Below are 16861 nucleotides of genomic sequence, written 5' to 3'. Positions count from 1 at the left end.
ACTGTAACAATGGCTGGTTGCCGGTGGCGCTCTACTCCAGATCATTCACTGGGCTACTACAGTGAGTGGCAAACTGCTTACACACACACACACACACACACACACACACACACACACACACACACACACACACTGGAGACAAAGACAGACACACAAAGACATCACTATTATTAAGTCATTACATTACAGCAGGGGGCCCTGACCCACGCTTTTAGAGGGGGAAATCCGGGGGCTTTCCAAACAGACACGGACACACACACACACTCTGTGAAGATACACTCAGGGAGAGGGGGACCCAGGCTAATGCAGCTCACTGGGCAGTATGAGTCAAGGCATGGTATGTGGTGGCTAGCATATAGCCTGGAAAAGCCCTCCAGTCAGTCACACATAACACAATTACTGGAAGCAGACGGCCAGACAGACAGCCTCATCACTATGGACTCGGGCTAAAATAGTTCACAAGGCATTCTAGTTTTTATGGATACGTTTAGCTAAGATGGCCATTTGACTCAGAGTAGTTGAAGTTAATGTTATGTTTATGCTAGGTGTCTAAAGAGTTCCGATCTGTAGAGAATGTGATTAGAAAGGGAGGTTTACCTAAACAGATCGAGGAATGAGGGAGATCTGGCCTTGCTTGTGTGTGTGTGTGTGTGTGTGTGTGTGTGTGTGTGTGTGTGTGTGTGTGTGCGCGCCTGCGTGTAAGCACTCCCTATTCACTGACAAAGGAAGTGAACACGTCCTTTATATAAAGGCCAGTGAAAGGCAGGCGTCTTTTTGTGAGTGAGTTATATAATCAAACTGCCCTGTCGCGGCACTACTGTAGGTCTACACCCAGGACGAACGAGAGAGAGCGAGAGCGCACATATATCACCCGGCCTCACCCTACTAGAATCTGAAGTCAAATGTTTACTGTTTGCTGATGATCTGGTGCTTCTGTCACCAACCAAGGAGGGCCTACAGCAGCACCTAGATTTACATTTACATTACATTTTAGTCATTTAGCAGACGCTCTTATCCAGAGCGACTTACAGGAGCAATTAGGGTTAAGTGCCTTGCTCAAGGGCACATTTACGTCATTTAGCAGACGCTCTTATCCAGAGCGACTCACCAATTGGTGCGTTCACCCTATAGCCAGTGGGATAACCACTTTACAATTTTTTTGGGGGGGTAGAAGGATTACTTTATCCTATCCCAGGTATTCCTTAAAGAGGTGGGGTTTCAAATGCCTCCGGAAGGTGGTGAGTGACTCCGCTGTCCTGGCGTCGTGAGGGAGCTTGTTCCACCATTTAGATCTTCTGCACAGATTCTGTCAGACCTGGGCCCTGACAGTGAATCTCATTAAGACAAAAATAATGGTGCTCCAAAAAAGATCCAGTTGCCAGGACCACAAATACAAATTCCATCTAGACACCGTTGCCCTAGAGCACACAAACAACTATACCTACCTCGGCCTAAACATCAGCGCCACAGGTAACTTCCACAAAGCTGTGAACGATCTGAGAGACAAGGCAAGAAGGGCCTTCTATGCCATCAAAAGGAACATCAAATTTGACACACCAATTAGGATCTGGCTAAAAATACTTGAATCAGTTATAGAACCCATTGCCCTTTATGGTTGTAAGGTCTGGGGTCCGCTCACCAACCAATAATTCACAAAACGGGACAAACACCAAAAATATACTCTGTCTACAATGTAAAACACCAAAAAATGCATGCAGAGCAGAATTAGAGAGGAGAGAGAGAGAGAGAGAGAGAGAGAGAGAGAGAGAGAGAGAGAGAGAGAGAGAGAGAGAGAGAGAGAGAGAGAGAGAGAGAGAGAGAGAGAGAGAGAGAGAGAGAGAGAGAGAGAGCAGAGACAGAGACAGAGACAGAGACAGAGACAGAGAGAGAGAGAGAGTGCGCATCTCACCACAGCAGGTACACAAGAGAAAGAACAATGAATATAAAATCATTTTATAAGCATCTGAGTTGTTTGGATTCTAAATCTGAGTTGTGGACCAGTAGTATTACTGTAAAGTTAACCTCCAATCAGATATCAGACCAACAGGATGTCACCTCTCCTTCTCAGAGGTGAGACAATGGGGGTTGGCAAGACCAACACAGAGGATGCTGAATTCCTAAGACAACACAGAGGATGCTGAATTCCTAAGACAACACAGAGGAAATTATTGCATACAATTGATAAGTCACGTCGGGGGCTGCCCTACAACTGTGACTGACCCAAAATGAAGGAAAGCTGTGACTATGTACAGACCAGCGGAGGCTGCTGGGTGGAGGACGACTCATAATGATGGCTGGAACGGAGCGAATGGAATGTTATAAAACTCATGGAAACCATGGAAACCATGCGTTGGATGTATTTGATACCGTTCCACAAAATTCCGCTCCAGCCATTACCACGAGCCCGTCCTCCCCGATTAAGGTGCCACCAACCTCCTGTGGTGCAGACTCAGTGAGCGTAGCCTTGCTATTGAGAGAAGCCGCCGTAGGCAGACCTGGCTCTCAAGAGAAGACAGGCTATGTGCACACTGCCCACAAAACGAGGTGGAAACTGAGCTTCACTTCTTAACCTCCTGCCAAATGTATGACCATATTAGAGACACATATTTCCCTCAGATTACACAGACCCACAAATAATTTAAAAACAAATCCAATTTTGTGAACAAACACCATTGTAAATCCAACCCATATTTATGTTTATTTATTTTCCCTTTTTGTACTTTAACTATTTGCACATTGTTATAACACTGTATACAGACATTACATTTACATTTTAGTCATTTTAGCAGACGCTCTTATCCAGAGCGACTTACAGGAGCAATTAGGGTTAAGTACCTTGCTCAAGGGCACATCGACTAGATTTTTCACCTAGTCGGCTCGGGGATTAGAACCAGTGACCTTTCGGTTACTGGCACAACGCTCTTAACCACTAAGCTACCTGCCACCCACATATGACATTTGAAATGTCTTTATTATTTTGGAACTTGTGTGAGTGTAATATTTACTATTTACTGTACTGTTGATTGTTTCACTTTTGTTTATTATCTATTTCACTTGCTTTGGCAATGTAAACATACGTTTCCCATGCCATTAAAGCGACTTGAATTGAATTGAATTGAGAGAGTGAGTTACCGGAGGGTAATAAAATGACTTAAAATATGAAGAAGTGCTCTAGACTCAACTTCAGTAGAGTGGAATGTATAAGTGTCTATAAACAGGTACCGTCTGGAAGCCTGAAGATACTTAAACTCCTCTGTTACACTTGGAACTCAACTCACTGCATTCCCCATTACCATACAGAGGAGGACGCTCCTGAAGTGCCCCCAGCTGCTTAAACTCCTCTGTTACACTCGGAACTCAACTCACTGCATTCCCCATTACCATACAGAGGAGGACGCTCCTGAAGTGCCCCCAGCTGCTTAAACTCCTCTGTTACACTCGGAACTCAACTCACTGCATTCCCCATTACCATACAGAGGAGGAAGCCCCTGAAGTGCCCCCAGCTACTATCCCAAATGATACAATGGGTGTGGGTGATATAAAACTATTGCCCAAAATAGGCTGCTATGTCATTGGAAAGTGATTCCCTATATAGCCAGTGTTCGCTGAGGGGAACATTATTCCATTAGAGGCAGAAATATGAAGTGTTTGGGTAAACATTACCCTGAGGACTGAGACAGCAGAGTGGAGAGGGTTAATGATACGCTGTGAGGAGATATGGCTAGAAACGCTGAATACAGGGGACTTTGATCAGTGTGTGTGTGTGTGTATGTGTGTGTCTTAGAGAGAAAATTGCAGTCTATAAACTGAGAGTAGACTTTGATCTGAGTGACTTGTTTCAGAGGCCTGACTCTGAATAAACACGCACGCACGCACACACACACCAAAGGCATTGTGGGATTGAAAACGCCCATCCCATCAGATGTAATCACTGAGGGACATACATAAAGAAACATGTTCCTGATGGAACACACACCTGCCCACACACTCCAAGAGCACATCATATTATAGATGACATTACATCATATTTGACCCAACTGACAGAAGGATGAACTGAATAGGAAAAGATGTAGAAATGAGACAAATAGTGAAGGACCCAGATAAGACCCAGCTCAGAGAGGAGAAGGACCCAGATAGGACTCAGATAGGACCCAGCTCAGAGAGAAGGACCCATATAGGACCCAGCTCATAGAGATAGATAGGACCCATATAGGACCCAGCTCAGAGAGATAGATAGGACCCAGATAAGACCAGCTAAGAGAGATAGATAGGACCCATATAGGACCCAGCTCAGAGAGATAGATAGGACCCAGATAAGACCAGCTAAGAGATAGATAGGACCCAGATAAGACCCAGCTCAGAGAAAGAAAGAAGACAGACACAGATACAAAGGTCAAGGGTCGCACACTAGAAGGTAACACTTACATTAGCTCCACCCCCAGGACCATGGGCACCTTGTCTCCGGAATGGTTGCTACGGAAACGCAGGCGGAAGATGTGGCTGGCCCCGGGCTGCCGTGATGTCAGCATTCCAGCGGTGCTTCTGACGGGTGATAGGTTGACATCCTCAGCCTGGCAGGGTCCCACCCAGATATGGTCCCTCAGAGCATAGTCTATCACTGCATAGCTGTCCTCACTGAGGGGGAGAGAGAGAGACAGAGAGAGAGCGAGAGGGGGAGAGAGAGAGAGAGAGTCCTCTGTTAACCCCACACCCACAGTGTGCCATCACAGCAGCAAGATTTGTGACCTGTTGCCACAAGAAAAGGGCAACCAGTGGAGCACAAACACCATTTTAATACAATCTATATTTATCTGATTATTTCAACTATTTGCACACTATTACAACACTGTACAATAATATATTTTAAATGTCAATTTTTTTGTTATTTATTATACTGAGTAATGATTACTGATCATTTGTTAAAAGAAAACGGATCTTTTTTTTTTTTTTTTTTGTCTCCCGAGTGGCGCAGTGGTTTAAGCCACTGCATCGCAGTGCTAGCTGTGCCACTAGAGATCCTGGTTCGAATCCAGGCTCTGTCGTAGCCGGCCGTGACCGGGAGACCTATGGGGCGGCGCACAATTGGCCTCAGTTGGTAGAGCATGGTGTTTGCAACGGCAGGGTTGTGGGTTCGATTCCCACGGGGGGCCAGTATGGAGAAAGAAAAAAAATATAATAGAAAAAAAAAATGTATGCACTCACTACCTGTAAGTCGCTCTGGATAAGAGCGTCTGCTAAATGACTAAAATGTAAAATGAATGAGAGAGAGAGAGAGAAGAATGTCCTGGTACATATCTTTTTTCATATCCGATTCTACTGCTTGCATCAGTTACCTGATGTGGAATAGAGTTCAATGTAGCCATGGCTCTATGTATGCGCCTCCCATAGTCTGTTCTGGACTTGGGGACTGTGAAGAGACCTCTGGTGGCATGTCTTCTGGGGTATGCATGGCTGTCCGAGCTGTGTGCCAGTAGTTCAAACAGACAGCTCGGTGCATTCAACATGTACCTCTCACAAATACAGGTAGTGATGAAGTCAATCTCTCCTCCACTTTGAGCCAGGAGAGATTGACATGCATATTATTAATGTTAGCTCTCCGTGTACATTTAAGGGCCAGCCGTGCTGCCCTGTTCTGAGACAATTGTAATTTTTCCCGAGGTCTCTCTTTGTGGCACCTGACCACACGACTGAACAGTAGTCCAGGTGCGACAAAACTAGAGACTGTAGGACCTGCCTTGTTGATAGTGCTGTTAAGAAGGTAGAGCAACGCTTTATTATGGACAGACTTCTCCCCATCTTAGCTACTGTTGTATCAATATGTTTTGACCATGACAGTTTACAATCCAGGGTTACTCCAAGCAGTTTAGTCACCTCAACTTGCTCAATTTCCACATGATTTATTACAATATTTAGTTGAGGTTTAGAGTTTAGTGAATGATTTGTCCCAAATACAATGCTTTTAGTTTTTGAAATATTTAGGACTAACTTATTCCTTGCCACCCATTCTGAAACTAACTGCAGCTCTTTGTTAAGTGTTGCAGTCATTTCAGTCGCTGTGGTAGCTGACGTGTATAGTGTTGAGTCATCCGCATACACAGACACACTGGCTTAACTCAAAGCCAGTGACATGTCATTAGTAAAAATAAAAAAAATTAAAGGGGCCTAGACTGCCGCCTTCCGGAATCACTGATTCTACCTCGATTATGTTGGAGAGGCTGCCATTAAAGAACACCCTCTGTTCTGTTAGACAGTAACTCTTTATCCATAATATAGCAGGGGGTGTAAAGCCATAACACATATGTTTTTCCATCAACAGACTATGATCAATAATGTCAAAAGCTGCACTGAAGTCTAACAAAACAGGTCCCACAATCTTTTTATCATTTATTTCTCTCAGCCAATCATCAGTTTTTTGTGTAAGTGCTGTGTTTGTTGAATGTCCTTCCCTATAAGCGTGCTGAAAGTCTGTTGTCAATTTGTTTACTGTAAAATAGCATTGTATCTGGTCAAACAAACATTCTTCCAAAAGTTTACCAAGGATTGTTAACAGGCTGATGGGTCGGCTATTTATCTTTGTTTCATAGTATAGATTCTTCTTCTTTTTTATTCAGTTTAGTCACATGATTTCTCAACTATGTTTGCCAATCGGTTGTGTAGTCAGACTTATTTGCCATTCCTTTTGCCTCATCCCTCTCAACCAGGCAATTTTCCAACTCCTCATCAATCCACGGGGATTTAACAGTTTTTACAGTCATTTTCTTAAAATGGGTGCATGCTTATTAGTAACTGGAATAAGCAATTTCATAAATGTGTCAAGTGCAGCGTCTGGTTGCTCCTCATTACACACCACGGACCAACATATATTCTTTACATCAACAACATAGGAATCACTACAAAACGTATTGTATGACCTCATACACTATATTAGGCCCAGCCTATGGACCTGTGGTTTTCCTAGATATGGCTACTATACTGTGATCACTACATCCAATGGATTTGGATACTGCTTTCAAGCAAATTTCTGCAGCATTAATGATGATGTGACCAATACATGTTGATGATTTCATTCCTGTGCTGTTTGTAACTACCCTGGTAGGTTGACTGATAGCCTGCACCAGGTTGCAGGCACTAGTTACAGTTTGAAGCTTTTTCTTGAGTTGGCCAGCTTGATGAAAGCCAGTCAATATTTAAAAATCACCAAGAAAATAAACCTCTCTGTTGATATCACATACATTATCAAGCTTTTCACAAATGTTATCCAGATACTAACTGTTAGCACTTGATGGTCTATAGCAGCTTCCCACCAGGATGGGCTTTAGGTGAGGCAGATGAACCTGTAGCCATATTATTTCAACAGTATTTAACATGAGATCCTCTCTAAGCTTTACAGGAATGTGGTTCTGAATATAAAACGGCAACACCGCCACCTTTGGCATTTCTGTATTTACTGTAGATGTTATAACCATGTATTGCTACCACGGTTTCATCAAAGGTATTATCTAAGTGAGTTTCATATTCTGACAATCTCTGAATCTCATCTGTTACTAGCAAATGACTGATTTCATGAACCTTGTTTCTTAATGTTAACGTGGACTATTTTTAACACTTTTCTGGGATGCTTGATTGTTTTCATTGCTTTACTGGGAAGATTGTGTCTTCCAATGCCCCTGGGATAATGTGCATTTGCTGAAGCATTATGGCAACTCAGCGACACAATGGTAGGGATTAACTGATCTGGTCTTGGGTCATTGATAAGTCATTGTCTCAACGCAGCCTTATAATGCTGTGAAAGGATCCAGGAACCCAAATGATTTGGGTGGATCCCAACCTCCTTATAAAATGAGCTTTGTTTCCAGTAGGTATCAAAATGGTCAATAAATGTTACACCCACAGAGCTGCAATAGTCAGGGCCTACTCAAACAAACAAAGACGGGAGATAAGCTTGGAAGAGAGGGAAATAAAACAGAGGGAAGGAGAGAGGAGAGGACAGCTGTGGCTCTAGGGTTTTCCTGAACAGAGAAGTGTCACTCTCAGCAATGCATCTCTCAGCAAACAATTGTTTTATTTATTCTTACAGTGAAATGCTTACTTACAAGCCATTATCCAACAATGCAGTTTTAAGAAAAATAAGTGTTAAGTAAAAAAATGTATAAGTAAAAAAATTGAAAAGAAAAATAGAAAATAATTAAAGAGCAGCAGTAAAATAACAGTAGCGAGGCTATATACAGGGGGTACCGGTACAGAGTCAATGTGAGGGGGCACAGGTTAGTCCAGGTAATTGAGGTGGTAGAGGGCTGTAAAACGGCAGTCATTCCATTTCAATAGCAGTAGAATCACCCTGACAGACGAGGCTATGAGAAGAGGTAGTCCAAGAGGGACTGGCCAGCAGCATGGCGTCCAGGGTTAACGCTGTCTATGCTCTCTCTGTCAAGCTCTACTGTTGGCCTAATGTACCGTGACCTAGCCTACAATTAGTCTAGCCAGTGCTTTTATTTCTGTTCATGCAGAGAGAGAGAGAGAGAGAGAGAGAAGGAGAGAGAGAACGAGAGAGAATGACAGAACGAGAGAGAGAGAGAAAGAGAAAAAGAGAGAGAAAGAGAAAAGAGAGAAAGAGAGAGAGAAAGAAAGAGAAAGAGAACGAGAGAGAAAGAGAAAAAGAGAGAGAGAAAGAGAGAGAATGAGAGAGAGAGAAAGAACGAGAAAGAGAGAGAAAGAGAGAGAGAAGGAGAAAGAGAACGAGAGAGAATGAGAGAGAACGAGAGCGAGAGAAAGAGAGAGAAAGAGAGAGAGAGGGTATATAGTAGTAGGGCTCCCGTGCTCCTCCTCCACAGAACACACTAATATTATATCAGTGTCACCCATTCCACACACACGTATCCAATACCCAAATAGTCCGTTCTGAAAAGCATACTGCTGGAGCCTGCTGCTTTGGAACAAATTCCCAGAAAGAAAAAAGGTTTTAGTCATTCAGAGCGAGAGATAGCAGCAGGACGATCCGACTCAGACACAGCTGGAGACGAAAACATTTTAGATTTGGGGGGAAATTTGAAGCATGCACACACACATGAATGAATGAATGAATGAGAGCCATATGGTTTCCAGGAAGTCATACTTTATTAATGGCGTGCAGAATGTTCCTGAATTGTTTTGGAGAAAACAAGCTTCCGTTCTGATCCTGCTGACAATGTGCAGCTCCATGGGCTCAGCACAGACACATGTACAGACACACAGAACAAGTACACACAGATTGTGAACACACCAAGAGACAGATTTGTATGTTTAGCCAGGCCATTTGATGTACACCTGTTAATACACACCTGTGCTAAAGGTTTATCTGCTTCTTCAAGTAGTTGACCAGCTAAAGGTTCCTCTGCTCTTCAAGTAGTTGACCTGCTAAAGGTTCCTCTGCTTCTTCAAGTAGTTGACCTGCTAAAAGGTTCCTCTGCTTCTTCAAGTAGTTGACCTGCTAAAAGGTTCCTCTGCTCTTCAAGTAGTTGACCTGCTAAAAGGTTCCTCTGCTTCTTCAAGTAGTTGACCTGCTAAAAGGTTCCTCTGCTTCTTCAAGTAGTTGACCTGCTAAAAGGTTCCTCTGCTTCTTCAAGTAGTTGACCTGCTAAAAGGTTCCTCTGCTTCTTCAAGTAGTTGACCTGCTAAAAGGTTCCTCTGCTTCTTCAAGTAGTTGACCTGCTAAAAGGTTCCTCTGCTTCTTCAAGTAGTTGACCTGCTAAAAGGTTCCTCTGCTTCTTCAAGTAGTTGACCTGCTAAAAGGTTCCTCTAAGGTCCTCTGCTTCTTCAAGTAGTTGACCTGCTAAAAGGTTCCTCTGCTTCTTCAAGTAGTTGACCTGCTAAAAGGTTCCTCTGCTTCTTCAAGTAGTTGACCTGCTAAAAGGTTCCTCTGCTTCTTCAAGTAGTTGACCAGCTAAAGGTTCCTCTGCTTCTTCAAGTAGTTGACCTGCTAAAGGTTCCTCTGCTTCTTCAAGTAGTTGACCTGCTAAAGGTTCCTCTGCTTCTTCAAGTAGTTGACCTGCTAAAGGTTCCTCTGCTTCTTCAAGTAGTTGACCTGCTAAAGGTTCCTCTGCTTCTTCAAGTAGTTGACCTGCTAAAAGGTTCCTCTGCTTCTTCAAGTAGTTGACCTGCTAAAAGGTTTCTCTGCTTCTTCAAGTAGTTGACCTGCTAAAAGGTTCCTCTGCTTCTTCAAGTAGTTGACCTGCTAAAGGTTCCTCTGCTTCTTCAAGTAGTTGACCTGCTAAAGGTTTCTCTGCTTCTTCAAGTAGTTGACCTGCTAAAGGTTTCTCTGCTTCTTCAAGTAGTTGACCTGCTAAAGGTTCCTCTGCTTCTTCAAGTAGTTGACCTGCTAAAAGGTTCCTCTGCTTCTTCAAGTAGTTGACCTGCTAAAAGGTTCCTCTGCTTCTTCAAGTAGTTGACCTGCTAAAGGTTCCTCTGCTTCTTCAAGTAGTTGACCTGCTAAAGGTTCCTCTGCTTCTTCAAGTAGTTGACCTGCTAAAAGGTTCCTCTGCTTCTTCAAGTAGTTGACCTGCTAAAAGGTTCCTCTGCTTCTTCAAGTAGTTGACCTGCTAAAAGGTTCCTCTGCTTCTTCAAGTAGTTGACCTGCTAAAGGTTTCTCTGCTTCTTCAAGTAGTTGACCAGCTAAAGGTTCCTCTGCTTCTTCAAGTAGTTGACCTGCTAAAGGTTCCTCTGCTTCTTCAAGTAGTTGACCAGCTAAAGGTTCCTCTGCTTCTTCAAGTAGTTGACCTGCTAAAGGTTCCTCTGCTTCTTCAAGTAGTTGACCTCACAGTTGAACTGACTGAAGTAGTTTGTTTGCATTACTAAGAGCCATCATGAGTACCTTCCCTCTAATAAAACAACCAAAGATAGAACCTACCAGGTTCATTTCCCAGAAATGGTCCCACATCTTCTGAGAAAACGAAAGATAAAAACACACACCCTGTCTGTCCCTGGCACTGGGGCCATGTGGCTACACTTTCACTGTCAACATGTTGGAACAGGGCGGTGAGGTGTATTCTGGGAAATGGCCCACACTCCAAGGTCAAACTTGACTCATACCAGAGAGACAACACACGAACACACTGAGTTTCCCGCACAAAACTCTGTCGCAATGACCGACAGAGAATCTGAGCTCGCCATCTTCATATCTAGCATAACTAAACTTTATCATCATCATCATCATCACCCTCCCTATCTGTGAGATTGGCTGCAATTGGCTTGTGAAACTTTGCAGTTGACTGTTATTGGCTAGTGAGTGTGGGAGTTAGCTGTGATTGGCTATTGAGACTGAAGTTGACTGTGATTGGTCGGGGAGCATGTGGGATTGGCTGTGAGACTGTGGACCCACCTCTTCTTCCTGGTGAGGATGAGGACGTCGTTGAAGAGGAAGAAGTAGACCTGCTGCCGTGACGTCCTCTTGGAGAAGATACCGTTCTCCTCCACGAAGGCTATGAGCTCCCCTCGCTTCACCATCCACCTAGAGGACGACACCAGTGGGAAGGGCTGGGGGGAGAGAGAGAGCGCGACACAATGATGATCAATATCAAGGTTTACAAATGGAATGTGCTTCAGACATTCCAGAGTGTGTGTGTGTATGTGTCTGAACAGCTGGCTATGAGGGCAGAATGTAAGTTCACAGCCCTGCAGACATCTGTTAGGCTCACATGTGCCAACGTGTGTGCGTGTACACAAATGTGTGTATGTGAATCTTTTTGAATATATATATATACATACACACTACCGGTCAAAAGTTTTAGAACACCTACTCATTCAAGGGTTTTTCTTTATTTTTACTATTTTCCACATTGTAGAATAATAGTGAAGACATCAAAACTATGAAATAACACATATGGAATCATGTAGTAACCAAAAAGTTGTTAAACAAATCAAAATATATTTTATATTTGAGATTCTTCAAAGTAGCCACCCTTTGCCTTGATGACAGCTTTGCACATTCTTGGCATTCTCTCAACCAGCTTCACCTGGAATGCTTTTCCAACAGTGTTGAAGGAGTTCCCACATATGCTGAGCACTTGTTGGCTGCTTTTCCTTCACTCTGCAGTCCGACTCATCCCAAACCCTCTCAATTTGGTTGAGGTCGGGGAATTGTGGAGGCCAGGTCATCTGATGCATCACTCTCCTTCTTGGAAAAATAGCCCTTACACAGCCTGGAGGTGTGTTGGGACATTATCCTGTTGAAAAACAAATGATAGTCCTACTAAGCCCAAACCAGATGGGATGGTGTATCACTGCAGAATGCTGTGGTAGCCATGCTGGTTAAATAAGCAAAGAGAAACAACAGTCCATCATTACTTTAAGACATGAAGGTCAGTCAACTTTGAAAGTTTCTTCAAGCGCAGTCACAAAAACAATCAAGCGCTATGATGAAACTGGCTCTCATGAGGACCTCCACAGGAATGGAAGACCCAGAGTTACCTCTGATGCTGAGGATAAGTTCATTAGAGTTACCAGCCTCAGAAATTGCAGCCCAAATAAATGCTTCACATGTTCAAGTAACAGACATCTCAACATCTACTGTTCAGAAGAGACTGTGTGAATCAGGCCTTCATGGTCGAATTGCTGCAAAGAAACCACTACTAAAGGACACCAATAACAAGAGACTTGCTTGGGCCAAGAAAAACGAGCAATGGACATTAGACCGGTGGAAATGTGTCCTTTGGTCTGGAGTCCAAATTTGAGATTTTTGGTTCCAACCGCCATGGCTTTGTGTGGGTAAATGGATGATCTCCGCATGTGTATTTCCCACCGTAAAGCATGGAGGAGGAGGTGTGATGGCGCATTGCTGGTGAGACTGTCTGTGATTTATTTACAATTTAAGGCGCACTTAACCAGCATGGCTACCACAGAATTCTGCAGCGATACTCCATCACATCTGGTTTGGGCTTAGTTGGACTATCATTTGTTTTTCAACAGGACAATGACCCAACACACTGTCATCAAGGCAAAGGGTGGCTACTGTGAATAATCTAAAATATATTTTGATTTGTTTCAAACTTTTTTGGTTACTTCATGATTCCATATGTGTTATTTCATAGTTTTGATGTCTTCACTATTATTTTATAAGGTAGAAAATAGTAAAAAATTAAGAAAAACCCTTGAATGAATAGGTGTCCAAACTTTTGACTGCTACTGTGTGTGTGTGTGTGTGTGTGTGTGTGTGTGTGTGTGTGTGTATATATATATATATATATATATACACACACACTGCTCAAAAATATAAAGGGAACACTAAAATAACACATCCTAGATCTGAATGAATGAAATAATCTTATTAAATACTTTTTTCTTTACATAGTTGAATGTGCTGACAACAAAATCACACAAAAATTATCAATGGAAATCAAATTTATCAACCCATGGAGGTCTGGATTTGGAGTCACCCTCAAAATTAAAATGGAAAACCACACTACAGGCTGATCCAACTTTGATGTAATGTCCTTAAAACAAGTCAAAATGAGGCTCAGTAGTGTGTGTGGCCTCCACGTGCCTGTATGACCTCCCTACAATGCCTGGGCATGCTCCTGATGAGGTGGCGGATGGTCTCCTGAGGGATCTCCTCCCAGACCTGGACTAAAGCATCCGCCAACTCCTGGACAGTCTGTGGTGCAACGTGGCGTTGGTGGATGGAGCGAGACATGATGACCCAGATGTGCTCAATTGGATTCAGGTCTGGGGAACGGGCGGTCCATAGCATCAATGCCTTCCTCTTGCAGGAACTGCTGACACACTCTAGCCACATGAGGTCTAGCATTGTCTTGCATTAGGAGGAACCCAGGGCCAACCGCACCAGCATATGGTCTCACAAGGGGTCTGAGGATCTCATTTCTGTACCTAATGGCAGTCAGGCTACCTCTGGTGAGCACATGGAGGCCTGTGCGGCCCCCCAAAGAAATGCCACCCCACACCATGACTGACCCACCGCCAAACCGGTCATGCTGGAGGATGTTGCAGGCAGCAGAACATTCTCCACGGCGTCTCCAGACTCTGTCACATGTGCTCAGTGTGAACCTGCTTTCATCTGTGAAGAGCACAGGGCGCCAGTGGCGAATTTGCCAATCTTGGTGTTCTCTGGCAAATGCCAAACATCCTGCACGGCGTTGGGCTGTAAGCACAACCCCCACCTGTGGACGTCGGGCCCTCATACCACCCTCATGGAGTCTGTTTCTGACCGTTTGAGCAGACACATGCACATTTGTGGCCTGCTGGAGGTCATTTTGCAGGGCTCTGGCAGTGCTCCTCCTGCTCCTCCTTGCACAAAGGCGGAGGTAGCAGTCCTGCTGCTGGGTTGTTGCCCTCCTACGGCCTCCTCCACGTCTCCTGATGTACTGGCCTGTCTCCTGGTAGCGCCTCCATGCTCTGGACACTACGCTGACAGACACAGCAAACCTTCTTGCCACAGCTCGCATTGATGTGCCATCCTGGATGAGCTGCACTACCTGAGCCACTTGTGTGGGTTGTAGACTCCATCTCATGCTACCACTAGAGTGAAAGCACCGCCAGCATTCAAAAGTGACCAAAACATCAGCCAGGAAGCATAGGAACTGAGAAGTGGTCTGTGGTCACCACCTGCAAAACCAGTCCTTTATTGGGGGTGTCTTGCTAATTGCCTATAATATCCACCTGTTGCCTATTCCATTTGCACAACAGCATGTGAAATGTATTGTCAATCAGTGTTGCTTCCTAAGTGGACAGTTTGATTTCACAGAAGTGTGATTGACTTGGAGTTACATTGTGTTGTTTAAGTGTTCCCTTTATTTTTTTGAGCAGTATATATATATATATACAGTGGGGAAAAAAAGTATTTAGTCAGCCACCAATTGTGCAAGTTCTCCCACTTAAAAAGATGAGAGATGCCTGTAATTTTCATCATAGGTACACGTCAACTATGACAGACAAATTGAGAAAAAAAAATCCAGAAAATCACATTGTAGGATTTTTAATGAATTTATTTGCAAATTATGGTGGAAAATAAGTATTTGGTCACCTACAAACAAGCAAGATTTCTGGCTCTCACAGCCCTGTAACTTCTTATTTAAGAGGCTCCTCTGTCCTCCCCTCGTTTCCTGTATTAATGGCACCTGTTTGAACTTGTTATCAGTATAAAATACACCTGTCCACAACCTCAAACAGTCACACTCCAAACTCCACTATGGCCAAGACCAAAGAGCTGTCAAAGGACACCAGAAACAAAATTGTAGACCTGCACCAGGCTGGGAAGACTGAATCTGCAATAGGTAAGCAGCTTGGTTTGAAGAAATCAACAGTGGGAGCAATTATTAGGAAATGGAAGACATACAACACCACTGATAATCTCCCTCGATCTGGGGCTCCACGCAAGATCTCACCCCCGTGGGGTCAAAATGATCACAAGAACGGTGAGCAAAAATCCCAGAACCACACGGGGGGACCTAGTGAATGACCTGCAGAGAGCTGGGACCAAAGTAACAAAGCCTACCATCAGTAACACACTACGCCGCCAGGGACTCAAATCCTGCTGTGTCCCCCCTGCTTAAGCCAGTACATGCCCAGGCCCGTCTGAAGTTTGCTAGAGTGCATTTGGATGATCCAGAAGAGGATTGGGAGAATGTCATATGGTCAGATGAAACCAAAATATAACTTTTTGGTAAAAACTCAACTCGTCGTGTTTGGAGTACAAAGAATGCTCAGTTGCATCCAAAGAACACCATACCTACTGTGAAGCATGGGGGTGGAAACATCATGCTTTGGGGCTGTTTTTCTGCAAAGGGACCAGGACGACTGATCCGTGTAAAGGAAAGAATGAATGGGGCCATGTATCGTGAGATTTTGAGTGAAAACCTCCTTCCATCAGCAAGGGCATTGAAGATGAAACGTGGCTGGGTCTTTCAGCATGACAATGATCCCAAACACACCGCCCGGGCAACGAAGGAGTGGCTTCGTAAGAAGCATTTCAAGGTCCTGGAGTGGCCTAGCCAGTCTCCAGATCTCAACCCCATAGAAAATCTTTGGAGGGAGTTGAAAATCCGTGTTGCCCAGCGACAGCCCCAAAACATCACTGCTCTAGAGGAGATCTGCATGGAGGAATGGGCCAAAATACCAGCAACAGTGTGTGAAAACCTTGTGAAGACTTACAGAAAACGTTTGACCTGTGTCATTGCCAACAAAGGGTATATAACAAAGTATTGAGAAACTTTTGTTATTGACCAAATACTTATTTTCCACCATAATTTGCAAATAAATTCATTAAAAATCCTACAATGTGATTTTCTGGAATTTCTTTTCTCATTTTGTCTGTCATAGTTGACGTGTACCTATGATGAAAATTACAGGCCTCTCTCATCTTTTTAAGTGGGAGAACTTGCACAATTGGTGGCTGACTAAATACTTTTTTTCCCCACTGTATATGTGTGTGTGTGTGTGTGTGTGTGTGTGTGTGTGTGTGTGGTTGTGTGGTTGTGTGTTTGTATGCGTGTCCATGTGTGTATGTATGTAAAGGGAGACATACGTGAGCATTTCTGACACACTGCTCAAACACATTTGTCCATATCAACAGATGAAAGAAATTGATTGTGATTCAAAGAGGACGCTGGGAAAAGACCCAGTGAACAATATGCACAGAACATAACACCATGTGTGTGTTTATGAGTGTGTGTGTGTGTGTGATTTACTCTGTAGTGCAGCAGCAAGAGTTATATAGGACCATGATTCCTCTCCATTTCACACACTAGTAGAGAAACCTCATGTTGCCTCTCTGTGTGTCTCTCCCCTGGGAGACCGCTTGGGAAATGCCAGGTATGACCAGGAATACCCCCAAATATTCCTCAAAAAGGACAGAGGAAAAGCTAATGGTAATGCC

General features: G+C 43.8%; 1 protein-coding gene across 2 annotated transcripts in view; it reads right to left on the bottom strand.

Annotated features, from left to right (window-relative positions):
* LOC121566844 (rho guanine nucleotide exchange factor 26-like) overlaps positions 1 to 16861 on the bottom strand; it is a 58051-nt gene that overhangs the window by 12623 nt on the left and 28567 nt on the right. For both annotated transcript variants that reach the window (XM_041876723.2, XM_045213895.1), the window contains exons 11-12: positions 11354 to 11508; positions 4426 to 4635 (exon numbers count right to left, since the gene is read on the bottom strand). In XM_041876723.2, the coding sequence (XP_041732657.2) occupies positions 4426 to 4635; positions 11354 to 11508 (365 nt within the window). The remainder of the gene's footprint in view (positions 1 to 4425; positions 4636 to 11353; positions 11509 to 16861) is intronic.

Source organism: Coregonus clupeaformis, chromosome 5 (genome assembly GCF_020615455.1).
Source record: "Coregonus clupeaformis isolate EN_2021a chromosome 5, ASM2061545v1, whole genome shotgun sequence".
Classification (NCBI taxonomy): Eukaryota; Metazoa; Chordata; class Actinopteri; order Salmoniformes; family Salmonidae; genus Coregonus; species Coregonus clupeaformis.
Note: the sequence above shows the minus strand (reverse complement) of the source record. Positions and strands in the feature narration are given on the sequence as shown.